Source organism: Rattus norvegicus, chromosome 14 (assembly GCF_021556685.1).
Source record: "Rattus norvegicus strain SHRSP/BbbUtx chromosome 14, alternate assembly SHRSP_T2T, whole genome shotgun sequence".
NCBI classification, from domain to species: domain Eukaryota; kingdom Metazoa; phylum Chordata; class Mammalia; order Rodentia; family Muridae; genus Rattus; species Rattus norvegicus.
The window spans coordinates 71514071-71541322 of NC_141547.1; the positions used below are offsets into that span (position 1 = coordinate 71514071).

The 27252-nt window shown below is 43.5% G+C and overlaps 1 protein-coding gene across 33 annotated transcripts in view; it reads left to right on the plus strand.

Annotated features, from left to right (window-relative positions):
* Window positions 1-24628, plus strand: part of Prom1 (prominin 1) — a 104604-nt gene extending 79976 nt beyond the window's left edge. For 9 of the 33 annotated variants that reach the window (XM_087584208.1, XM_087584214.1, XM_087584207.1 and 6 more), the window contains 13 exons: window positions 780-903; window positions 2459-2562; window positions 4369-4453; window positions 5991-6137; window positions 7268-7339; window positions 8719-8811; window positions 10472-10525; window positions 12537-12617; window positions 13789-13857; window positions 15037-15129; window positions 16614-16729; window positions 23158-23197; window positions 23743-24628. In XM_087584208.1, coding sequence (XP_087440334.1) covers window positions 780-903; window positions 2459-2562; window positions 4369-4453; window positions 5991-6137; window positions 7268-7339; window positions 8719-8811; window positions 10472-10525; window positions 12537-12617; window positions 13789-13857; window positions 15037-15129; window positions 16614-16729; window positions 23158-23173 — 1054 coding nt within the window. In that variant the 3' untranslated portion in view covers window positions 23174-23197; window positions 23743-24628. Of the gene's footprint in view, window positions 1-779; window positions 904-2458; window positions 2563-4368; window positions 4454-5990; window positions 6138-7267; window positions 7340-8718; window positions 8812-10471; window positions 10526-12536; window positions 12618-13788; window positions 13858-15036; window positions 15130-16613; window positions 16730-17188; window positions 17213-17618; window positions 17688-23157; window positions 23198-23742 lie in introns of all 33 variants that reach the window. The other 24 variants (XM_087584192.1, XM_087584199.1, NM_021751.2 and 21 more) reach the window with 3 other exon arrangements.
* The last annotated feature ends 2624 nt before the right edge of the window (window positions 24629-27252 follow it).

Sequence of the window (27252 nt, forward strand, 5' to 3'; positions counted from 1 at the left end):
CCTTAATACAATGTGAATGAAGGTCACCTCCACACAGTGGACCTCTATTTCCTGCTTATGGTTTGGAACGAAAGCTCTCAGCCTTTGCTCTAGCCACTATGTCTGCTGCCTACTCCCATGCTTCACCACCGTGACCGAACCTTATCTCTCTGGAACTGTAAACAAAAGAAGCCTTTCTATGAAGTCTCTTCATCGTGGTGTTTTATCACAGCAGTAGAAAGCAAACCAAGACAATATTTTGCTGGTGTGCCTCACAGCTTATCTCCTAGGTGATTCTAGAGCCTGTGAAGTTGTCAGTTTGGATCTCCACAGGCGCACTTCCTCCTTATACTTCCTACATATACTTCTATAGGTAGGTAGGTAGGTAGGTAGGTAGGTAGGTAGGTAGGTAGGTGGGTGGGTGGGTGGGTGGGTGGGTGGATGGATGGATAGATAGATAGATAGATAGATAGATAGATAGATAGAGGATAGATGGATAGATAGATTGATTGATAGATGATTGATAGATAGACAGACAGATAATTATATACATAATCTATCTCAGAATTAGTTCTGAACTGACCCCAGAGTCCAGACTCTAGACCCTGCGAGACCACAGGTAGACCCAAGGCTATCATTCTAAGTGTTCTGTAAGCATTTTCTAAGATTCTTTGCTTGTGGAAAGTTAAGGTATTTTTAACTGAAAAGCATTGGAGACAGCAGGTCCACTGTGCGTGATGAGTAGGGGGAGTTAGTGAGAGCTCATAAGTATCACTCACATTGTTTGTTATTTTTTCCAGTGGGGTTGGATTCAGCTTCCTTTTTTGCTGGATATTGATGATCCTTGTGGTTCTTACTTTTGTTGTTGGTGCAAATGTGGAAAAGTTGCTCTGTGAACCTTATGAAAACAAGAAATTACTACAGGTAAATATGATTTTCTACTTAATATGAGAGGCTCGGACAGATTCTTGGGTCTAACACATATCTTGTGGGTTTTATCAACTAAAACACTATAGGGACTTTGCTTTCATTCAACAAGTTGAAGTTCTGCTTAAAATAGCTAGAACACGCGCACACACACACACACACACACACACACACACACACACACACACACGGTAGTAGGCTTACCCTGGTAGATAGCAAGGAGGCACAGTTAAGAATTGAATTTCAGATTTGCTTTCCCTGAGATCAACTCACAAAGACTCCAGGACTCAGTGTGTACTTTCACTTCCTTCGTTAATCATGTTCATGTAGCTGGCTTCCTAGTATTTTTCTATACATTCTGATTTGTGTGTGCATGTGTCTGCTGTTTGTCTGTGATGTTTGTGTGTATGTAGCATTGTGTATGCTTATATGGAGGTCAGAAGTCAACGTCAGATGTCTTTGTCTATTCCACTTTACATTTTGAGCTTCTGCCTCAAAATGTAAAGTGGGAAGCTCTCAATCGAATCTCGATTTCACTAATTGACTATTCTAGCAGGCCAGTAAGGCCCCAGGATCTGCCCTTCTCTCCCTATGGTGCTAACATTATCCACCTCTACATTCTTCCTTTCCATCAGTGCTAGGATCTGAACTCAGGTCCTCCCGCTTGCACAGCAAACATTTGACCTACAGAGCCATGTTTCCAGCCACAGATCCTTACGTTTGAAACCTATTTATCTATACTTCCCCCTTTTATTTTTATCAAGAGAAACTAAATTGAGACCCCCCAATGGATCACAGTGTCTCTATTTAGTTTCCTAAAAAAAGATTGGTAGAACATTGCCTTCAAGTTATGTGTGTAAGAAAATACCGAAACAGAGGTGAACTTCATGTTCGGTCTTGGGTCCTAGACCTTAGATATTCTTTATACCTGTGTGAATATTTTAACATCAGAAAAAAAATTTTTTAAATCTGGGACACTTTATCCTAGGCGTTTTGGAAGGCGGTATGGAGCCTGTTCTTAGATAGCAGCCGCACAGCCACACACTCTGGTGTTTTTCTTTAATGTGTGTGTTACAGAATTGGAAAGCGATGGTTGGTTTTGTTTTGTTTTGAAGACAGGGTCTCACTACATAGCCCTGGCTGGCCTAGAACTCACAAACACCTGCCCGCATCTGCCCCTGGAATGCAGGGGTTAAAGGCGAGCACCCTCATGGCCAACTGGAAAATAAATGTTCACTTTGTCCCGAGGGACTGAGTCTATTGCTTTATGACTTGATTTTGTTTTTCTAAGCCAAATCGTCTGGCCCATTTTCTCCTGTGTCTAATAAATTGGCATTGCTCTAAAAACACAATTTCAGTTGTTCTGATTAATGCTAACTTTGGTGCTCAACCCATTTATTCTAATTGTGCCATTGTTTTCCCATTTCGACTCTGAAATGAATATGAAATATCACAGTAGAAAATACCCCAAAAATATCTAACCAAGTGATACATTTGATTGTATGAGTTAGTTGTATAACTGTCTTTCAAACAACTTTTGTGTTTGTTCCAGGTTTTGGATACTCCCTACCTGCTCAACGATCAATGGCAATTCTATCTCTCTGGCATACTACTCAAAAACCCAGACATTAACATGACCTTTGAGCAAGTCTACAGGTATTAATTCTTGCAATAGACATTTTTTGTTGTAGGTAGTTTTTGTTACCCCACCTTATGCTCCTGAGTGGGCCACAATACCAGACCAGCCCAGGAACTATCTTGGATCCAGGAATAGAAAGCGCGCACGTACACACACACACACACACACACACACACACACACACACACACATGCATGCACCAGCTAATTTTAAAATGCCTTGGCTACTTCAAAGGCTTGGTACTTCTAAACCTTCCCATGCTACCCTCATGCCCGATCAGGGGATTGGCCAGTGGCCACTTACCTGAAAACTCACATGGCTAGTTGGCTTCATTTCCTGCCCTACTATGTCCCCTTCTTCTTTTCCAGTCTCTTGTTCTCCTACCCTACCCGCGCAACTCTCAGTGTCCCACCCCCATGCCCAGCCATTGGCTGTGGACATCTTTATTGATAGATCAAAAGCCAATTGGGGACAAGAGTCTTCAGCATCTGGATACACAGATTCAAAGCATTAGTAGCACCAATCTCCTACAAGGTTCCTGCTGACAATGTTTTTCATTGTTGTTAAGAATAAGAATTTTATTTTCAGTGGCTTTTGCCCCCTCTTAATGGTATGAAGTTCTAATTTCAGAACTAAGCTGTTTTCTAGTGTCAGCAAAATATCATAGAAAATGACCCCAAAGTGTCATCTTTTCAAGCCCTTGTGACCTGGTCTTGGTGATTTCTGAGCCCCCTTGTCCTGGTATTCCCTAAGACTCCCTGGCTAAGGTAACAATAATATACATTAACAGGATCCTTTAAGAACTCAGAGAGTAGCTCATGTCACAGACACCACAATAGTGAGAGAGTTTAGGGCTGGCTTGTGCATCCTGTAATCAAATCACCTGGGTCCAATCTAGTTCCTGTGGATATGGACAATTTAATTCTTCTCCATTCGGTATGATGCATAACCACAAAAAAATTTCCTTGGAGTTGTTAGAGCCAAGTGAGATGCATGTGTTTGCAGTAGTGCCCTTTACTGTTGTTCATTTATAGGCATTTTCCACCCTTGACAAGTAAGAACATTGGTGGAACATCCTGACTTTCGTCACTAATATCTCTGCCAAGCTAATGGGATACACAGATATCTCCAACCTTTTTATAACCTTAAATCTTTTTTTTTTTGATTCACAAAAGAGGTACCTTAACTTTAAATCTACAAGTCCTGCCCCAGTAACATGACACAGACTCCTCATGTGTAATGGGCCCCTCACTTTAAAACTTGTCTTTCATTTTTTTCCTCCCATTGGTAGTCAGTTAGCTGAAGAGACATTGAAGCACTCAGCATCCTTCCCCCAGAAGCATCTTCTTCCCTATAATGTTTCCTTTTGGGTAGAAGACCTGGTTATTTTCACAGTCCCCTTTGGGTCTTTCCACTTTTGTTCATAAATGTGTTTTGATGTTCAATAACCACATGGGTGCATACGTGGAGGTGCCAGATGACTTCCGGAGGTCTTGCTTCAGGACCTCAAATTCATGGTCATCTGACAAGATACCAAAAGAACTTCAGTCTTGAGGATCCAAGGGCTCTCCATTGTTTGAGCTCACTCAAAGAAAAAAAATCTTTTATTTGTCCTTAGTTTGGCTTTTAGAGGAAGCCTTGAAATAGTGTGCGATATTCCCTTCCCTCTAAACCTGGGGTAACTCACTTCCCATCATGCACTTTTGGCAAGGTGGAGAAATGCTATTAGTTTGTTGAATGGCAAACCTCTTCCTTCATCTTTAGCGAGAGCCAGAGATTACCATCTGCTGAACTGGTTGTGTTTTCTCTGCTTCTCTCCATAGGGATTGCAAAAGAGGTCGAGGAGTGTATGCCACTTTTCAGCTTGAGAATGTCTTCAACATCACTGAGAATTTCAACATTGAGAGGGTGAGTCATTAGAGCCAGTTATAAATTTGAACTTGGTGTATTTCTTCCCTTTGGTTAAGACTGATGTGAAGCCCACAGAAGTTAAGACACAGTGTGAAAGTATCACCACGTAGTTTACAATGGGCACAAAACTCATCAAAAACTCTTCTAGTAAAAGCTCTTCCCATTGGAAAGCTGTCGAACCATTATGTCTCCCTTTCTTCCTCTAATGACTTTCAGTAATGCCAATGGGCCAAGACTTTCTCCCTTAGTCTTGCATGAGATCTACTTATTCTGGCAGTGTTTGTAATCCTCACTCTTCTCCAAACGTTTTCTCACTGCCAACCAGTTGTCCTTATCTTCTTCACAGTTTCTCTATAGTCTATGCAAGACCCTCCAAAGAGGTATCCTGTAAGAGGAAACCCTTAGTTTCATCAAGTGAGTATGCTCTACAAGAAGATGCCTACTCACTTTCCAAGGACGTTGACTAAGACCAGCTCCTCTAGTCTGCCAGGTCCTGGACTTGGGAATTAGAGATGGAAAAATATGGTGGCCACTGTCTTCATTCCTTATACCTTAAGCACTGCCACCCCAGGACTCCTGAATGGGTTATGTGACAAGGAGCAGAATGGATGGGTCCAAAGGAGAATGACTGTCTTAACTGTATGTTCTAGCCTGTACCCTTGTTGTATCTAGAGAGCATATGGACAGAAGAGCATGAGTTTCTGCTCTTGAGCTAGAGAACAATTAGGTTAGACATCTTCAATCTTCCTACTAGGAGGCCTTTTTAAGCCTTCTCGGCTTCCAGAATGAATAGATAGATCCAAAGAAAGACCAGGGGAGAAGGTCCTGCTGAGTTTGGCATCATAGAAGGTCATTAGAGGAACCAAGCTGTCTCTACAGCTTTGCACTGCGAGGACCTCTTGTTTGATAGATTTATTTGAGTTTTATATGCAGGACCTGCACTAAATATTTCCATAAATAAAACATCATCTGTGACAAAGTCCTAAGCAGATCTTTTTTATACTCTTTTGCCCCACATGCCATGGGATATTTTCCCTGTACCCCACCATGTAACAGTTGAGAATGGTAGCCAGGCACAGTATACTGATGGGAACTACTGATTGGCTATTAAAACATCCCCACATTCCCAGGACCTTTGTCTCCCAGAAGATATCTCCTATGTCTTACTACCCAGGTGCTTGCAGGTCTCCTCCCTGGAATGACAGCCTGCTCTGTCCTTTTAGCCTCTCTGCTTGTGAAGTCTAGATTCCTAGAGCTCATTTCTTCTCTATAGCCCATTTCCACTGAGTCCTCTCTGCCTGGTCTTCTGACGAAGTAGATGTGCCCCTCTCTCATGACTCAGCTTCTTGCACTGAGGTCTTTAAGGGTGGAGATGTAATCTTCTTCTCTGGATTGTACCTCCAGAGAGGATGCTTATGGAGGTGGAGAAGAGGTGGTGATTCTCAAAGTTTATGCTTCTCTCTTGATCTAGTAACCCCCATTCTTCTTGAAGGCTCTGAGTATGTGACTGAAAGGATGCTTTTCTATTACACAGCTTTCTGAAGACATAGTGAAGGAGTTGGAAAAGCTGAATGTGAACATTGACAGCATCGAACTGTTGGACAAAACAGGAAGGAAGAGCCTCGAGGACTTTGCACAATCTGGGATAGATAGAATCAATTATTCCATGTACTTACAGGAGGTATGAGTCAGATACAGATGCATGGTCTTTGGGGAGAAATTAGAGTATTGCACACATGTGTTTCATTTGCACTTGTGTTTATCATAGTAACAGGTTCACATAGCATAAAGGTCAGCATTTTTAAGGCCAGCAATTTAGGGGCATTTAGTGTCTTCATAGTTAGCACCTCCAGCCCCAGCATTGTTTCATCTCCCACAGGAAGCACTCTACCCAAAAGCAGTTGTTCCCCAGCTCCAAACTCCTGGCTGAATCCATCTGTGCTCTATTCCATATAACCCATAGAAGTAGAAATGTATACTTTGTGACTTACTTTTCTAGATCATTCTGCTGAACATGCTTTTAGAGTTACAGTGGTATTTGTTGCATTCTTTTTCATGGATGAATAATATATATAATATGTGTGTGTATTTAATATATATACATAGGAAATGCAAATGTAGTCACCTATGTAACAGTTTCTAGCTTTATTTGTTCCCTGATGGCTGTGGCCCTTTTGATGGTTCAGATTTCAAAAGCCTTTGTCTGCTGCAGTAAAAATATAAAAGCAGTTTCTTTTATCCTTGCTAGAGCTCACACCATATGGCCACAAGGCATCTGCGGGATATTTTCATCTCAGTCGACAAAGCATCTCACCGGCTAGGCTCCGTCCCATCTCACACTGCAGATGGCTACTCTCTGAGCCTGCCAGCAATCTCTCTACCTATCTAGTACCCAAGGCAGGTTGTTGCCACACCAGTTTCATACAGAGACCACTTATCTAGTGACCCTCTTACCGTGGACTCAATTAAGTCGCCACATGAAAGAACACACCACACAATAACCTCTGATCCAATTGATAAGATATGATTTGCCCATCTAGACAGCACAAAATCCTGTACACATCCATCCCTTAAAACTAGTTATAACAATCTATGCGCAGAGACGAATCTTAACATCTTCCGCCATGTTCTCCCTGCTCCTCCTTACCCTGACTCTCCTCTCTCCCCTCTAAAACTTTTCTCCCGCCCATCCTTCCTTCTAACCCAATGACAGCCTCGTTCTATCCTGTGCCTGCCTTCACCTGCATAATGACATCAACCTACACTTGTCTATAAGATGTTTGTTTTGTTTTCCCATTTCCTCCCTTTTAGGCTGAGAAACCCCCTACCAAAGTGGACCTGCTGACATTTGCCTCTTTTCTGGAAACAGAAGCAAACCAGTTGGTGAGTTTGAGTAGCCTGGTTAAATACTGTCATAGTTGGAACAGCAAATGTCAATAGCATTGATTGGGAAGCCACAAAGAGGTCCCTGTCACCATGGCTTGATCGGGTCTCACAAGCACCTCACCAGTGCATCAGAGGTCCCATTGGCAATTGTCCCTACATGGTCCAGAAGGCTTTTACCTTTGCATGTGCTTTCATAGACCCTTACCTCCACTCCAAACACATATACTACACACACATTCACATACACAGCATGTATACATGCATAGACATACAATACATACATACATACATATATGTATATGCATACATACATCCACACAGAATATACACACACTCATACAGACAAGAACACATAGGGACACACACAGACATATACATATATACAGATATGTACACATATAGCATGCAGATATACACATACATATATATAGATACATAGAATATACACAGTCATTCACACGTCGGGACACATACAGACATACACATATATACAGATATATACACACAGCATACAGACATACACACACATGCAGACATACACACATACATGTACACAGATATGAAGATACCTGTGTACATTTATACAGACATGCACACATGTAGGTATACACACATACATTTTTCTTGCATTGTAAGGAGTGGTAACGGAGTTGTGCCTTGCATCACCAACAGTGAACATAGAAGATTGGGCAGAGGCACCATCATAGCCCACAGATCAGCTCTTTTACAAGGCTGGCCTGGTCCCCTCTAACAAATGGTAGGCTGAGGTGACAAGGAAGCTGGGCTCTAGAGGAAGACCCAGGTCTAAACCCTGACTTCGTGTCTTCCTAATACTAGTAGCTTGAGCAAAGTATTTTACCCACCTGTGCCTTAGTTTCCCAGTCTGTAAAATGGAGGCAGAAATTATACCTGCCTTACAAGATTCTTATAGTCCATATACTAACTGTCGTTTAAGTGTGAATTCATTTGTTTAATTCACAAATGAGCCTTGTTTTTTTCTGAACAGTAAAACAGGGAACTTTAGTGGCTCTGTCATTTGGGGGCAGAGGAAAGGCAACGACAGCATCTTGTGTTTAGGAATTGCTTAGGAGTGCGAATCGCTACCAAATCTGTGGCTTCGTAGTCTGAAGCCGTCTTGTCTAGGCGCTGCGTCTCTGGGCTAACCCTGATGCCTACCATTGTCCTGAATGTCTAAGAGGGGATCCTGTAGTTATGTGGTGTCTTCTGGTATCGCCCTGATGCCTACCCTTGTCCTGATTGTCTAAGAGGGGATCCTGTAGTTATATGATGTCTTCTGGTATCCTTTATGGTTAAAGAGCCTGTGTTGTGGTCCAGAAGGATGGGGCTGATCTTTACATGTTTTCTTCTCTTTGTAGCCTGACGGAAATCTGAAACAGGCCTTCTTAATGGATGCACAGAACATTCGAGCCATCCACCAGCAGCACGTCCCTCCTGTGCAGCAGTCACTGGTAACAGTTAACAACCATGGCATTTTGTGGCAGCCTGAGTGAAGTCCAGCACCTCGTTAGCTAGTTTAGTTGCTGATAGCCTCAAGACACACACTCTGATGTGTCCGAGGGCCTCTCCACTCAGCCTCAGCCTCGAATATGGAGCGGGGCTTTAAAAACCACAACCTTAAATCGTGCTTTCCTCCTCTGCTCTTCCCTCTATTCCTTCCACAAGGGTGTGAGCAGTGAGACTCACCCCACACCTGTCTCCAGCACCTCACTTTAGCCTGCACTCCAGCTAGTAGGCCTCCTGGGTGGTGTGATTGTGCTCAGGTCCCATGCTGACATATTCTCCAATTCTTTTTCTCCAACCTCTGCTTAGAAATTTGTGAGGGTGAGGGTAAGTACCTCTGTCTCCTTTAGCTCTGTTGGCTTCATCCACAGCTTGTCTCTCTTTCTCCTCTGTTCTACCCCCAAACCGTCCAACCTTCTGTCCCCTCGCTTCTATAGTTCTATAGAAAACAAAGGTAGTTTGCAGTTTGAGATTCCACAGACCTGGTTTCAAATCCCTCTTTTGTCCCTCTTAAACATAATGACATCCCAGTGTCCTGATCAAACAGTAAGGTTTTGAATAATAAAAGTGAGAAGAATGCTGGAATATTGGGGTAGCTTCTACATCACTATCACTTGGTTCATGAAAATATCTAACCTCTGAACTCAGAAACCAGAGGTATCAATGCTATGTTTGCTCCCAGACCTGTTTGTGGTGGTCAAAGGGAGAACTGTGTGGAAACTGGGTCCCTAGGATAGTTGCTCAGGCTTGTGATGTACGCAAGTCCATCCTCTCTGATATAGGCACATATAGATCTAGTTTCCACTCCACTTGTTTCTGTCTCTTCCCCTCCTTACTTCCTGGTTTGCTAGAGTTCCACAGGGTTCTCCTACTGGATTCATATACACTGTGCATTGGCTCTCTGCAGTTCTCTGTCTTTGCGCACACCTAGAACACAGTGAGCTTATGTGAGCATACTTACTGTTGTTTGCATTTTTCTCCAATGCTTTTCTTCAAGTAGACAGAACACCCTGGTCTTTTCAGAGCTAGGACAACCTGGCCATAGATCCATCATCTAAACCAGGCAGGGGCTAGCAAACTGCCCCCTATAAACCACAGCCTGACCCAACCCAGCCTGCTGCCAGTTTTTCTCTTTTAAATAAAGTTTTACTGGGACACAGTCATTACAGCTAATTAGAAACTACCTCTGGCTGCTGTTGCTATAAGCATAGAATATGGCCTGTAAAACCTGAAGTATTTGCAATGTGGCTCTTAATAGATAAAGTTTGCCCAGTTAACCTAAATCATTTAGGTAAACCATGCTTGATGGGCAGACTCTGTTTTAAAAAAGCTTTTCCACCAATTAAACCTTTTTTGCAGGAGTTCCTGTATGCTGTGTGTGATATCAAACTGTTTGAATATGATTCTGTCTTTATTCTATAGTTTTTCTTACTCACAAATGGTGCCTAAGGTCCATGTTGTTGCTCATGTCTGTCCTACTTTCTAGAATGCAGCCATTACAACTTTACAGTCAGATCTGAAGTCTATATTGGGAGAGGGGCTGACTCAAGGCCTATGGTATTGATGTTTTCAATGAGAACTTTGAAGTCTTTTTCCTTTCTCCACCAGAATTCATTAAAACAAAGTGTCTGGGCCCTTAAGCAAACAAGCAGCAAGTTGCCGGTAAGGGTTTGATTTTCTTTCATGAGGTTTGTTATCAAGTACCACACCTAGAATTACAGAGGTAGTGATTTTCTCAAGTACTTTAAGTTAGATAAAGGTGTCCAGAGTATTGAATACCAACCTGGCTTTCCCATGGCTTCCCTTCTCCCAAGTGTTTCTTTAAATGCAAGTCTCAGGAGTCCTGGTCTTGCTGTATAAGAGGCAAGACTAAGTGTGGTTACCCTTATAAAGATTGTACCATGTCAATGGTAGCCACGGCACTGTTAACCACACAGGTTCACCGTCATTGCTGGGTATGCCACAGGCTTTTCAACTTGCTTATCCCCTAAAAGACTCAGCCTGGAAAAGTACACCTTCCACTGTACTAAAACCATCTCTAGATTGTGTACAACACCCAGTGCAGTAGAAATATGATGGAAATAGCTGGTGTCCTGTATTGTTTAGGGAAGAATGATCAGAAGAATCCTTACATATTCAGTAGATCTTTCCCTTCCCTGCTGCAAAGGTTAACTGAGTCGCAGATTCCAAACTCCTAGATTAGAGGACTGACCATCCTACAGCTGGGAAGCTGTGCCAGGAAGAGCACCAGTATCTAGGTTCATCACTCCACCACAAGAGGCACCCTGAAACAGAAACTGAGCCCATAGGCTGTGTTGAGTTCATCTTATATTGCAGAACTGCGGTGGATGAATCAGAAATAAGTATCTTTGTTGAACTGGAAAGACTGCTCATAGAAACTCTGTGGTGTGAACCCCACAGTTTAAAAAATGCTCTTTCTGCTTTCTTTAGTGAGCCCAATATTGAGACACAGTCCCCCTGAGGACCAGTGCATTTGCTTGTCTCCGGGGCCATGCCTGTGTTCCTGGTCCCAGTGCATTTCATACATGTCTGTCCCATGCCAAGGGGTTCTGGTAATATACTGTGAGCTCACAGTCTCTCTGCACATTCAGGATGAGGCCTGCAGTTGCATGTTGCACCCCTATTGGAACCCAGTTTTGTGCATGAGCAGTAGACAGAACTCAGTTCTGATTCACTTGCCCAGCTCTGTTTCCCTGGACCTCTGTGCAAAAGGAGCCTCTTTTTCCTGTTTGTAACAAGTTGTCACATGGGTTTGAAGTGGCTGCCTCTTGGTGTGATGTTTCAACAGATGTCAGCTTTCAAAATTTTCAAAAAGAAAGAAAAAACCAGCTAGCTGGGCAACCTTGAAGGAGGTCAGCTGTCTCCTCCAAAGGAAGTCATCAATGCCGTTCTTCTGGCAGTGTGAATTTACAAATGACCAGGGGATTCCCATCAAAGACCCATTGGGCATGTAGCCCCAGAGTGTGTCCTCACTCTGAGTTCATCTCTTGCTCCTGTCCTCAGAGGGCTGAGCCAGAGTGTGATGTTATAGTCCTTAGCCACTAGACAGCTATCCATCAACAAGAGTTCTGTGTCTGTGGGTGGGTTCAAACAGTTATATATTGAATAGAGGGGCTTGGGATTTAGCACAGTGATAGAATGCTTGTCTAGTGAGCACAGGCATGGGATCAATCCATGTATGGAAACAGAAGAGAGGAAGGAAGGAAGGAAGGAAGGAAGGAAGGAAGGAAGGAAGGAAGGAAGGACAGACCGAAGGAAGGCAGGCAGGCAGACAGATGAAAGAAAGAAAGAAAGAAAGAAAGAAAGAAAGAAAGGAAGGAAGAAAGAAAGAAAAGGAAGGAATGAGGGAAGGAAGGAAACATACAGGAGAGGGGTAGGTTTTGTCTACCACAAACATGTATAGACCCCCTGTTTTGTTATTGTTAACACACACAGCTATGTCATAGTATGTCAGCTACTGAAGGAGCAGGTACCTAGTACTAGACATGTGCACAAGCAGATTGCATATATATTGACAGTGCCACTCCATTTTATAGAGAGGAATCCAGGGCCTTCAGATTTTGATCAAGAGGAGTGGGGATCCTGGAATTGGCCTGTCTAGGGGAACTCTAATTGATTTGCAAACTGTCTGTTTAAATCTCTTGTTTTCCAGGAGGAAGTGAAGAAGGTCCTTGCCTCTTTGGATTCTGCTCAGCATTTCCTCACCAGTAACCTCTCCTCCATCGTTATTGGAGTGAGTTCTTTCTCTTTTCTTAAACAAATGTGTAGATAAAGCACCCTGTGAGTATGAAATGGCTATACCCGTTAGGTATGTCTAGTCCAATGGTTCTCAATACTGCAATCCCTTTCATAAGTTCTTTTTCCCGCTGGTGAAACCAGCCAGTTCAAGCCAGATTAGAGTATATTAAATGCAGGTTTATTGGGAAACTGTTCTCAGGTGAGTTCATCGCCCCCAAGGACCAAGGCCATTGCAGTCGTCATGGAAACGGGTGGGGGAGGAAGAGCAGAAAGAGAAAGGGAGTGCATGCAGAGACAGAAAAGGAGGAGAAGAGATGAGACCAAAATGTCTGGATTATACAGGGAAGAGCCTCTGGAGGAAGGGCAGCCCGGTCCCTGGGCTGGAAAGTTCAGGCTTGTGGGTGGAGTTCAGGAATGTGGGCGGAGTTCAGGCTTGTGGGTGGAGTTCAGGGATGTGGGCGGAGTTCAGGCTTGTGGGTGGAGCTCAGGCTTGTGGGTGGAGAGTTCAGGAATGTGGGTGGAGTTCAGGCTTGTGGGTGGAGTTCAAGCTTGTGGGTGGAGAGTTCAGGGTTGCAGGTGGAGTTCAGGGATGTGGGTGGAGATGCACCTCAGTCCCTTGTGCCCGGGTCTGAAACTAAACACCTTTGACATAGTTCCTCATGTTATTGTGACCTTTAACCATAAAATTATTTTTTTTTAAGATTTTTTTTAAAGATTTTTTTTTATTTATTCATTTATTATATATAAGTACACTGTAGCTGTCTTCAGATACACCGGAAGAGGGAATCGGATCTCTTTACAGATGGTTGTGAGCCACCATGTGGTTGCTGGGAATTGAACTCAGGACCTCTGGAAGAGCAGTCGGGTGCTCTTAACCGCTGAGCCATCTCTCCAGCCCTAAAATCTTTTTTTTTTTTTTTTTTTGGTTCTTTTTTTTTCGGAGCTGGGGACCGAACCCAGGGCCTTGCGCTTACTAGGCAAGCGCTCTACCACTGAGCTAAGTCCCCAACCCCCATAAAATTATTTTATTGCTACTTCATAACTGTAATTTTGCTATTGTTATGAATCGTAATATAAATATCTGACATGCAGGATATCTGATCACAAGTTGAGAACCACTGCTCTAGTCCTTTTATTAATGGTTCTAATCTTCGGTTTCTTTCTAGGAAACAAAGAAGTTTGGGAGAACAATAATAGGCTACTTTGAACATTATCTGCAATGGGTCTTGTACGCCGTAAGTAGCATTGTCTTTTATGAGCATAACAGGTGCATATCTCAGGAGAGTCATTTCTAGTATAAATTCTGAAGGATACCAAAATCCTGGTCATTTCAACTGGAGATGTATAAAAGTGCCTGTCTGGACCTGGTGTTCCAGGTTCCCCGCATCTCGTACAGAAAACCTAAAGAAATGAATATCAAAGCAGCAAGGATTTTATTCAAAGGTATAGGAAGCAGCAGGCTGTCTGAGGTAGCTGCAAGGTCAGCTGGTTACTGGTTGAGGCTTCCTCATATGGGGTCTTCAGAAGGAAGAGCTAGTTGCTAGGGATGGGACAGGGATGATTTCACTTTTCATTAAAGATGCAGGTTATGGAAGTCTTCATTCACTTCACATGTCCTTCCCCATGGTGTGTCTGACTTTAATTATATACCTGTCCAATTATGCATAGGCATAAGAAGGTACTTAAGGGTTTTCCTTAGATGGTCACTCAGAGAACACAGTTTACTGTACTGTGCATATTCCCCCAAATCAGCTGAGTCTGGATTCCCATTCTCCATCACTCCTTCAAGTCCCCTGGTGTGCTCTAGGACATTTTTGAATGTACATAGGGAGCTATATGTAAAGGTTGTTATGGTGAATTGACATATTGTGATCTCGGGGGTGTATGTGCAGCTCAGCTTGATGCTGTGGGGGTCCAAAGTGGCTAAATGCATAGTTAGGAAAGGAACCGGTGCACAGTTCAAACCCAGCGGAGTTCTGTAGCGCAAAGACTTGTTATACTTGTCTGCATTGAGAGATTTGTAAATAAGGGGAACCAGGACCTTTGGGGTGGGACAGTCTCCCCACAAGGGTGAGCATCCCACCCTCCAATCCCCTCGTCCCTTTGCTCACCTTTGCTGCGTGGCATCTTTCATTTGTCATTGCAGCCCTTGGCTGGGTGTGTGCGCTCCTTGGCTCTCCCAGCAGTTCTATGGGATGGCTCTTAGTATTCCAGACAGCAAATGAGGAAAACTGTGGCTCATGGGGAATAAGGAACTTGCTATAAGTGTATGTCACTGTGTCGGCTATAGATCTCCTCAGTGCTCAGCAGCTGTCAGCCCTCCTGGCTTCTGGCACTCGTGAATCCAGCCAGGGGTCCTGACTTAGGGCATGATTTTTGTGAGCCTGGCTCAGTGAATGTTCCCCATTCCACAGATCACAGAGAAGATGACATCCTGCAAACCCATGATTACAGCAATGGACTCTGCTGTTAATGGCATTCTGTGTAGCTATGTTGCTGACCCTCTGGTAAGAAGTTCATCTTTCCAAAAGAGAAGACATATTAAATAAACATGTTCTCCCCGCAATCCACACCCCATATTGTGTTATTGGTGGTTTTCTATGCTTTCAACCTTGTTCTAAGAGGTTGATAGCTTCATGATAAGGCTATTCTTCTGAAGATTAGATGCCACCACTGTCCTCCCTTGTCCCACGCCCTTCACTCTGATCACCCTCCTTTTTCAAACCAGATTTTCTTAACCTAATGGTCTTCATTAGAGTTGTTTACAGGAACGTGGGTGAAAGATCTTTAGAGGAGTGTGAGTGTCCTTTCTAGTGGTATACCACAAAATAATTATTTTTTTCTTCCCCCCAACAACCGTTAACTGCCTATAAACTCCCAGGGAGGCCTGGGCTTCAGAAGCCCTACCAGCATCCTCATCCTATAAAAGTTCAGCCAAGAGGCCAAAGTAGCATTCAGCGCACACCAGGGTCTTCCCAAACTATACTATCTGTAACTATTTTGGTTAGACAGCCTATCCTATTGCACTAAATATTTAATCTCAGTTGGGGATTTCTACCCTCAGCACATACCAGGGTCCCCCCATGTTGTACTATCTTTATCTATTTTGGTTAGACAGCCTGACCTGTTGTAGTAAATATTTAATCTCAGTTGGGGGGTTCTACCCCACCTTAGATCATTTTGTCCCCAGATAAAAAACATAAAACTTTTATATTTATAATAAGCCTTGATCAGCACCAGAGCTGGCCAGATACCTACCCCTCTTAACTATTAGTATCTACTTCCCTATCAATAACCCTGAGATATGACATCCCCATGTTTTACCAGGGCCACTCTTACTCCAACTGGCCAGCCATCATGGCCATTTCTCACAGTCCCTTACTCCATGACGTCTTCTCTCTCAACCTTCTCCCTCTCTCCTATGGTCTCTGCCTCTGATCCCAAGCTCAGGAACCTAAGCCCCACCTTCCTCTCTTCTGCCCAGCTATGGGCTCTAGGTGTCTTTATTCAACCAATAGCTTTAAACTAAGGAGCAAGGTTACACAGCATCACTTGACATATATGAGGATCTCCTCATCCCTGAGGGCAACCACATTGCAGGAGCCAGTATTTTAGCATTGTGATACATGGCAAAAGACCAAATCTCCACAATACCCCATGTAGTGTGTGATTATGTGCTTTTTTTTTTTTTTTTTGACTGTCTCAGAGCAAATCTTAGTTTCACCACTAAATGTTTTTCTACCTCTTTTACAAAATAAACATGGGCCTAGGATCTGCACATCTTCCTGAAAGACTAACTGGGTTACATTAATACGCTGCTCTCTACCTGGGGGCTGGTTCCTGTTAGGTTCACCGTTGATTTTGAGAGCAAAATACGAACTTCAAAAATTGCCCAAAGAATTCTCCCCCTAGCAAATGTTCCTTCCTATTATCAAACTTAAAGCATTTAATTCTACTGACTTTTCGTTGTTGCTGTTATTGCTATCCTCAGAATCTGTTCTGGTTCGGCATAGGGAAAGCCACCATGCTCTTACTTCCGGCTGTAATCATCGCTATCAAGTTGGCCAAGTACTATCGCAGGATGGATTCAGAGGATGTATATGATGAGTGAGTATGAGGTTTCTACGCAGCACTGTCCTCAGACAGACACCAGAGCCGAGTCCTCATGAGAAAAACTTGGCTTCTGCTTAAGGACTGGGCTGTTCCCTCCCCATCGTTTCTGTTACTGTTGTTGCTATTCTTGGTTTTGTTTGCTTTTAGCCAATCTTACGACTGATCTTTTTCTTCTTTAACTGTGTCCTTCTTTTTTCAGCTCATCTGTCTCGGGGATGTGGCATTTCACTCTTTGATAACTGTTGTTGCTCCTTTCCTCCAGTTCTGCCGCCTGCCTTTGCTCTGTCTGGTGAACATGCATGTTTCCTTCTGCCTTCTCTATCCTCCTTGTCTCTGAAATTTGTACTGTCAGCACTCAACTGCAGTGAAAACACCGGGAGGGGGTAGATCATGAGCCTTAATAGTGACACCACAAGCAAAATAACCCTGTCTCCCCCCTTTTGTATTTTATAGTGTTGAGACTGTACCCATGAAAAAGTAAGCCTTTTTAAAAAATCTATCTTCACAGATGGGATGGGGGAGGTTTCTGTTACATGGCAGACCATCAGTTAAATTGATGATATGACAAAAGAACAATAAATACATATGTCTGGGTAAAGATAAATCATGACACCTCTTAGAAAGAAGGTTGCCGCATAGAAGGTGCTTCCAAACCACTCATTGAGTGAATGAATGCTTTTAATATTAAATGTATTGATCTATAAAACCACTGTGGTTTTGAAGGAGGGAAGATGTAAATATAACACACCTTCAAACCTTCTGTGTGGACCTAAGAATTTGTGAGGCATGTTTCGTAACCTTTACGTTGTTGTTGTGATCCGTAACGTACATATTTCATCCCAGGGGTAACTTGGTGTTTCTGGTGTATTTATTTTTGTTGCAGTTTGGAAAACGGTAGTAATGGTTATCATAAAGATCATTTATATGGTGTTCACAATCCTGTTATGACAAGGTAAAACGAAGCCTGAAGTGCATGCCTAGCCTGTGCTGAGCCTTTTGTCTCTGCTAGACCTGACACCAAGTCTTCTGCATGCTCTCGGAGCCCTTCACTTCTCTCTGCATGACACTGCACTGTCACTGGCTAGCTCTAGCCGCGCTCCGCATAGCATTCCACGATGCCCAATGGAGAAGTTTTCAGTGGATTTCTCAGCAATGGAGCTGAGTAGCATCTAGATTGAATGTCATCTTTAAATGCTATGAGCGACTCTAGATCCTAATGTGGTCCATGCATGTGCACCTTTACTGAGCCTTCTGCCCTAAACCACAAAGTAGTGATTCGAAGACCTTCTGCACCTCCCTCCCTCCTTCCCTTCCTTCTTCCTTCTCTCCAGAAAATTAACTATAATCAACCTCTAGCTTTTCCTCCAAAATCCTTGTGTTTTTATGGTCTGTGGAGTTAAGGGACTTCCTGTGGGTCTGGATTTGCCAGATAGCCAAGTGAATTCTATTGCACTCCACTAAAAGTTTAGACAAATGTGTCCACCAGGGGCCGCCTTTCTGCTGAGAAGTGTTTCCTCCCCATGTCTACCCACTTGACTCCAAGCTAATGAATGCTCAGCTCCCCAGGGGCTGCTGCAGAGCACTGAATCGAACATTGGAGCATAGGAAATCATTCTTGTCATAGACGTCCCATGCTCCACATGGGGCATATTCCTTTAAAAGAAGAGAGACCACATTCAGGGAGGTCCCCAGTTTGGGCTCTTCACCTGATACTTCTCCATAAGAGTTCCCCTCCTACTCAGGGACATCCTTATCTTAAACCATGTTGCCTAGAGGCAGGTTTCAAGAGGAAGAGAACAAGAACGTTAGTAAAATTTTTCCTTTCAGAAAGATAAAGGTTCCTCCATCCACCACCCCCAACTTACAACTTGGTATATTCTAAAAGCTTAAGATCCCCTTGTTTCGATTGTCATATACAGGGAGAGGTATCATTTTAATGTCTGAGCTGTTCTAACTAATCACAACAAGTCTTGTAGCTTATAAAGAATAGAAATTTCTTCCTTATGGTTCTATAGGCTAGGGAATGGGAGATCAAAGTGCCCTAAGACACAGTGTCTGGTAAGGGAAGATTTGTCATACAGGACATCTCCTTTCTCATTGTGTCTTCATATTGTGGTGGTGGTCTGTGAGTTCTTTGGAGTTTCATGCCCTAATCACTTCTCCAAAGCATATACCACCAGCCGATGACCACCCCCCATCCCCTATCCCCACCTCCACCCGCCGACCCCTGCTTTCTGGTACCACCATCCTGGAGATCAGAATCTCTTTTGATGAATTTGGAACTGTGTAGATGAATAGGTCAGAGCATCTGATGATGCTGGGGAGGGGCAGTACGGTTCTGAAGTGGGGGATAAAGACCTTTTTCTGATAATTTGCTGAACTTGGCTGCCAGAGTGCTATGTTGTAAGGTTGCTTCAAGGCAAGTATCAGTTTACAAGGTTTTGTCCAGCCCTGCCCTTGATACTGCCCTCCCTCTTCCTGGCATGGTGAGCTTGGAGAGTGTCTCCATTTATCAGGTCAGAGGTGAACTCTTTCCTACCAACGACACCCGGCATCAGTTCTCTGAGGACTTGCTGAGTGTCTAGAGTTGACTCCTGGTGCTGTCCTCCTGGGTGGGATGTCTTAATGCCCACTCTCAAGCAGGTCACTTCATTGAGGCTATGTGGAAAGTGTTGAAGAGAGGCCTGCTTGAGTGCAAGGGTGTGGCCAGCTGGAAATTGGGGTACAAGACATTTATGAGGATCTACTGTGAAAGAAAGTAGGAGACAGACATTCAGGAGGACCTGCCATAGGCCTCATCTCAGCAGTGGGGAGCTCTGAAGAAAACGTGGCCTGTTAGAAGTCACCCTCATGGGCCAGATACCTTTGTACTTCACTTCCCTCAGGTGTGGGATCTGCTCAAGCCCTCAGGTGGTTAAGTAGTTGCTCTAGTGGAAGAACTATCTGTTACTTGCCCTGCAACTGGTGACAAACCCATTTTAGAAGAGGGTGTGGTGGTGTAGTGCAAGAAGCAATAAGAGTAAAAGCTTCAGTAGGCCCAGCAGAGTGTGCTGTAGCCCCAAAATGTTTCCAGTAAGAAGAGAGAGCTTCACTTGCCAGTGGTAGGACTGTCTTTGAGAACCGGGAATCTTTTAGTAAATCGACGGAGCTGTGGACACTTTGTCACTTAGAAATGATGTCAGTCAGTCGGTGTGTCCAACTGTTAATACCGACAAGACCCTTATCTACAAAGTTCACACTCAGCAATCAGGGAAGTTACAAACAAAAGTTGTAAACCAAAATAAAACAGTAAGTCTCAGTATGCTTTCAGTAAGTTTGCAATTTTGTGTTGGGCTGCATTCTCAGCTCACCTGGGACCCTCAGGGGCGGAAGTTTGGACATGCCTGCTAGGCAGTCACCAATTCTCTTCCTTGGAGCCATCCTACCAGGTCCTGGCCTGAGCTCTTGCGGGTAGAGAGACAGATGTCCTCTTTAAGCGTCAAAGATGAAATAACTGAGACCCCACTCAGTCCCACAGGCACACCGCTCCTCGGACAAAACACTTGGTTCTCTGGGCTGTTGGTTCTGAATAACAGCAGTTCATGTCTGTATAAATGGATTGCAGGAAGCCTTGCTGAAGCTTTGGTTTGATTTACTGGAGAGGGGGAGGAGGTGATTGCGATTGAAAAAAACAGGATGAATGCTGAGGTTTAAAACAGGCAAAAAAGCTCCAGCAGAGTTAAATGCCTGTTTCAGGGTGGTTGACTGATGATTCTGCTTGCACAATCCTTGCATATGCCTTGCTTTGAAGATGTGACTTTGGAAAGGACTCAGGAATCCTCATTGTGTGAGAGGTGAAGCCAGGACTGTGTTAGTGCCTGCAGTCATCCCTCAGTGCATTCCATGGGATGGCCCCAAAGACAGGTTGAAGGTCTTGTTTGCTTTGTTTCCATTTTGCAATATTGTGAGTCCCAAAGATGGTAGGGCCTAGCCTGTGTCACAGAAGCCACTTTCTCAGTGACAATTACACCAAGACCTACCGTCTTTCTTTCCTGAATGTTCACTGTCTTATGGGGACCTGGTGGGTCACCTGAGGAACTCAAAGTGAGTTGGGGATTAGAAGGCTTGCTTATGTTTTGAAGATGAGACAGTGACACCTCAGAGGCCCTAGAGACACAGTCACTTTAGCCTCAACAAGACCGCCAACTCCTGTCAGAAGACTGTGGGGTCTAGACTGGAGTAAATCTTCACTCCATTACTTGCTTCATTGTGGAAATGTCCTTAATCTTGTTTCCACATCTTCAAAGGATGTCAATAAAAACCCTGCTTGCCTACAAGTTGTGTGGGTCAACTGAGCCCCTGAGGGTCAAATGTTCAATCATAGTTTAGTGCAATCCCCTCTTTGACGGTTTGCAGTCCATGATAATGGGGATATTCTTACTCCCCAGATGATTCTGACAGAATCTAAAGGTGAGCCAAACATTCAGTAAATAAGTAAAGGCGCATCCCTAGCCTGTCAGCCAAGCCAGTTCCACTCAGCCTCCCTTTGTTCCCCACAGAGCCATGGGTTACAGGGAAAGACTCCTAGAGAGACCTTCACATGGTACCCGTGAACCTAGATACCCGCTCCCTTCACATGGACTTGGTGATGTGATTCCACCTAAGCATTGACATGCTGTCTGTAACCAGGACAAAGCTAGGTGTGAGTGCTTCATGGAGGCGCTTGGCCCTTTAGGAAAAGCTTTGTGACAAGCAAAGTACTCACTGACACTTAACTGAGGTAGAGTCAGTTTGGCCAATCTATTTCATCATGGGGAGTTGGGCGTGGCAAAGTGTTCATAAGTAAGAAGCATATTGTTTGTGGTAAATTCAACTTCATAAACAAATTTAATATAGCCCCCTTTTATATTTGCTGTACATACACGATTAGTTCCAGCTTCTAGTTAGTCTGTCATAGGACCTGTCATTGGCTTTTGCCTAAGGAAAAAAAGCAATGGGCCTCTAAGCCATGACACCTGAGACATCCTTCGTAAGGTTAATTCTGCCTCCCACACAGTCTGCACCAAGGAGAGGTAGTTTCCTCAGAGGAACTGTGCTTGATGTAACAAAATACCTGATAAAATAACTTAGAGAAGGAAAGATGTATTTTGTCTCACAGTTTCTAAGGTATAAGTCATAGCAGGAAGTTGTGGTGACAAGAACATGAGGTTTCTGGTCACAGTGTGTCCACAGTGAGGAAACAGACAACATGGATGTTAGTGTTTGCCTTGCTTTGTCCTCTTTTATTCAGTTTGGGACCCCTACACTGTAGGAAGGAGCCACTTACATTTGAGGTGGGTTTTACATCTCAATTAACCTAACCTCAAAAATCCAGTGCAAACATGTCCAATGTTGTGTTTTCCTGGTGATGCTAAATCCCATCAAGTTGCCACTATAGAAAGAATTGGGTCCACTCAACTGGAGATGCCACGATTTGTATCCTTTCTGGCCCCACATTCACGCCAATCCTGTGTCAGTTTCCCAAGGACTGGATTATGGGTATTAGCCATTATACCCTGCCTGCTGTTTTCCCATCTAATGTCAACTAATCACATTGGGGAAAACATACTGTTCTGTTTCTGTGAAATATGTCTTCAAACTTATGCCTTGCCATTGAGCTGTAGAGGCTACTTTTAGTGCAGTCTGCTTGCGGATGCTTTGGGAAAAATGGGAAGGCCCCACCTTCCCCGTATTTCTCCTACCCAAAGGAAAAAACATATGATCCAAGGGAGGTGCTAGTGCGGCCACAGTACCCCTGCCTGCATCTGCTCTGTATGTGCCTGTCTTATAGAAGGTGCCTGGAGGCCCTTCTGCTGAACAGTGATCTGGTTGGGCCCTCCAATGGAATCCTCCTACCTCCCCCTGCACATATTCTTCATGGTGGTCAAGGTTGTGGTCTTAATGGAGTGTGAGAGGATGGTAGGGTTTAGTATTGGTTATAGCCAGAAATCTACATACAGGATATGGACATACACGTGGAATCCAGCAAGATCCCTGCAGAACTTCTATTGGTTTTTGCCTCCTGATCCTATAGCTAAGTTTCAGGGAGCCCTTTGTGGCCAGTTACCTGCCTGCCACCTGGTCTCTGCTACTCTGATGTACTGCACACATGTCCCTAGTGACCCTTAGCACACACATGTTCCTAGTGACCCCCAAACACATCTTCTAACCACAGCGTGTCTTAGCTTGCCTCATGCTATCCTCCACATCATTCTTTCAAATGCAGTATGGGTAGATAAAACAGCCTGCTTCTCCTGACATGGTTTTCCCTTGGTAAACTCTCTGGGGATTAGTCTGTATTCAGCTGTGACTATATTCACATCCTGGTTCTCAGCACAGATGATGAAACCACCTGAAGCCTAGCCCACAGTGCTACAATTATTCTGCTTTGTTTTTGTTTCTAGCCCGTCTCGATACTGACAACTGAAGTGGAAATTGCTTGAAGTAAGTTCGATGCTTTCACATAAGTGAATTTATAGGACTATTGTTTTTAGTTTCTAAAACAAGGAATTCTAACATATTAAGTGGAAAATCTAAGTATATAGATTATATAACACGCTTTTAATTACATGGAATCATCTACATATGTGATTAGATAATGTGTGCACATACATATATGTAGATACACACACATGTGGTTACAGCCAGATGAACAGAGTATAAAATGAGATGCTTTTAAATGTAGTAAATATAATCAGCTCTAAATATTCACATGTATATTGAGGGTTATGAAATTGAGAGTTTTTAAATCTGTGCTAGCATTGTAAAACATTGTTTTATGGTGAACTCCTATAAACATAAATCTATGTCAGAAATTATGCTGGAATCCAGTGATGAGATGATGCACACAAGGTCTGCCCACCTGTCTCTTGAATAAATTTATGTTTTCTGTAGTTCTCAGGCTCCTGACGGGATCGTTTTAGGAGTCTGCATTTTTGCTTCTCTTTGTAATTCAAAGTTTCTAAAATCATGTTTGATTTCCATTTCAGCATCAAGATAGCTAACTCGGAAAGAATCCCAGACTTTGGATAGTTTCTGAGTCTTCTAGAATTTTCCAAGAAGAAACCATGGTGGCAAATGCGGAGACTCGGGCGGGCACTGGGAACACAGCACAGTGGTCTTAGGGAGGTGCTTTGTCAGGAATGAACAGTCATGGTTATAATCCACGTTTCCATTGCTACTCACGAATGATTCTCTTCTGTTTTGTTTTTAAAATTTTTTTACACTGAATTTCTATTTAGACACTAAAACATATAGGGGTGCTTGTCACCCGGATACATTTATCTGTGAGCCAGCTATTCGGATGTCATGGCTGGGTACCTAACTTACTTCCATATGTGAAGTGTGCTAAACTCAAACCAGTTTACAGAAACGATGTATTTTGTGTATAGTAAATTGTATATTCACCCTTTTACCACGGCCGGTTTTTTAAACAAATGAATACTCTAGATTTTTCTTCCAAATGAGGTTACTGTTGGGGTGGGGTTGACTTAGTGATGCTGTAGAAGGGAATCCGCATGCACTAAAAAGTGTGTCTGCCTAAAAGTGTGTACAGCAGGCACAACCTTCCTTGTGGATTTCCGTCTGCTCACTGCAGATCTGCCTGTGGTTTAGAAATAGAATTCAAGAGCCATCAAGGAGTGACCAGCTTGACACCACTGCCAAATTCAGAATGAGGAACCTTGAGAGAAGGAACTGTCGCTCAGCCAGAAGCAGATGAAGCCACTGGTCCTGGTTCACAGTTTAGTGTCATGCTCTGGTTTATAAGGATGGGCATTACGTTCGGTGTTATCTGGTTATCTGCGAGATTCTAAACCGAGGTGCAAGAGCTCCTATCCTGATTCTGAGATTTGAAATAAAGCATGAATGAACAAAGCCTTTGGCGTTTGGTCCTTAAAATACACCGAGGTGTAAAGTGAGTTTGCATTTGCTGCGGGTTATTCTTATTGGCTTTCACCTTTCCAAAAGTGAGCAGCGGGGGATAGCTTGTCAGGTCAAAGAGGCTGTGTCCTGCAGGTAGAGGGGTTGTTTTACGCCAGGCTTTTCCGTATGAGATCCCAGCCCTGAGTCAGTTCAATATAAAGGAACGTGGCAAGTGTGGCTTCCTTAGGTAGTCAGAGTGTGCACTGCCTGGGATGCAACCTTTGCAGGCAGAATTAGATTTGAATATGCGGTAAAGGCTGAGAAATTGCCGGTGATTTTAAAACTGTGTATATTCGAATGGCACTGCTGACAACCATTGCTGAGCTACGCGTGTGCCTGAAAATGGAACTCCCTTCAGTTTCTAAAACTTAGCGAGGAAACTATCAATTCAAAAATTGAGGAAGTTCTTGAAAATCTGTTTCTCCAAAGATCTATAAATGGGAAATAAGCAAGTAGGTGCCCAAGAGCACCAGCAATTGGGGAAGGATGGATCAAAACTAGGACAGAAGTTTGCTTCACATCTCCCAGGGAGGCTGCTTTTAAAAGAAGAAAAAAATGACAGAAGTCTCCTCTGGGTAGCCATGCTTCCCTTGAGCTTTAACTCAGGGCACAAAAAAAGTAACGCCAGCCTGGACTAGCATCATTTTCAGAACTTACAACCTCAGAGAATGGTCCTTCTGGAAGATTCCATTTCTATGGAGTATGAGAAACCTGTTGGCATTTACCTAGCCTATCATGAGTATCTGAGGGATCCAACACAGCATGGGGATGTCTAAGTGAAGAGATAATTGGAGGCCTATTCTAAGACTTTCTTGCTTCCATGACTGTCCAGTCATGTTCTAGCAGGTTTCTTGGGCTGGCTCTAAAAAGAGCTGTGTTCCAAGAGGTCAATGTCTCAATGGGTGACTGAAGGCACAACCTGTACCTGGGCCAGAGGTTTCATTGAGCGCAGTTATCACACAAACCTGAAGTTCATGTGCGTCCTTGGAGTTTGTGGTCCCCAAGGTAAAGACTAAGGAGAAACCTATTGGACTGTATTAAATGCATTCGTTGCCAGGCCCTCAGATAAATTAGGCCAATTCTGTTGCTAGTTTGTAGCTAGAGTTCAAAACAGCATCTGCCTGAGGTGTTTCTTATCTTCTGTTCCTGATGAGTCTGAAAAAGTTCAAGTTGAGTGAACGGCGCACTTGACTCTCTCAGAAATCAGTCTGGGATTCTCAGTCCAAGGGTCCTATACATCCACAAATGGCTGGGCTTTTCTATAGGACAGCAGTTACTCTAAAGAGTCTGTTACCTGTCTTTTGGTGGTGCCTATGAGCAGGGTATCACTCGAAAGAATGGTTGTCATATGTCTTCACCCATCCTTCCACAATCAATAGGAATAATTCAGTATTTGGTGGTGGAGGGGACAGCTAGACAAGTTCGAGGGGTATAGAGAAAGTAATCTTTGATCCTCAGGGGAGGGGAATTGGAGGGCAAGCATGGGCTATGACCAACCTGTGCAATCAACCTAACCATGGTCAAGTCCAGTTGGTTGCTATTGACAACAGATGTGTTTGGTGATGGTTCACTGTCTTTTGGGGTCAGAGATATTCAATTTGGAGTTCATGTGAGACAGAAGGAAGATTTTTAATGTGTTAAGCTCCCAGAATGTAGGGTTTGCCCATCTATCACATTAGCTGACATAACACAACAATCACTCTGCCACTTTACAGATGGAACGACTTGTCACATCACCCATTCTCTCTGGGCATGTTCAAGCAGTCAGTAAAAATTTGTTGATGTGATAGGACTGAAACATGTTAAGCTGTTCAATTTCCTTTTAAACTTTGTTTAGGCATTGGGACAGCTATTGGACTTTAACCATCATTAACTGTGGTTAATGTAGCTGCTTTGAGTGAAAGAGCTACTCAGAGTATATACATGAGAGGTTTTCAATGTGTTAGTCTCAAATACATTCAGACTTATGTCTGCAGAATGTTACAGTTCACAAAGCATCCCTTTGAAGGGTATGTTCCCCCTGCATGTAAGTCTTACATCGATGTCATCTTGAGGTGTACAAGAAGTCAGGTGGTTGGCTCCTTTAACAGAACTACTTTTGAGGTATTTCTGAAGTGATTGTGTATCTATTGACTCTATTGACACCTTTTAATGAGAATTAGAAAAGATTAAGAACTAGTGAGTGACATGACCAGTTTATGCAAAAGTATATTTGTCACCACTCCCTAGCCTTTGACAAATCCTCTATCTCATAGGTTCTGAGAAATGTCTCCTTTTGCCACAGAGCAAGAACTAGTATTGTGTCTGGAATGGGAAGGTTATGAGACTTGGCGTCTGCAGCAAATGAGTTATGTGGTTCAGGGACATCACTGAAATCAGGGGTGGGGGGGTTGTTTTGGGATTTTGTTTGTTCACTTTCAATGTAGGTAGAAATCAGTCTGGAGAGATGGTTCAGCAGTTAAGAGCACTTGGTGCTCTTGCTGGGTTTAGTTCTCAGCACCCACATGCTACCTTACAACCATCTGTAACCATAGTTCCATAACACTCACTTCTGACCTCTAGGAATATCAGGCATG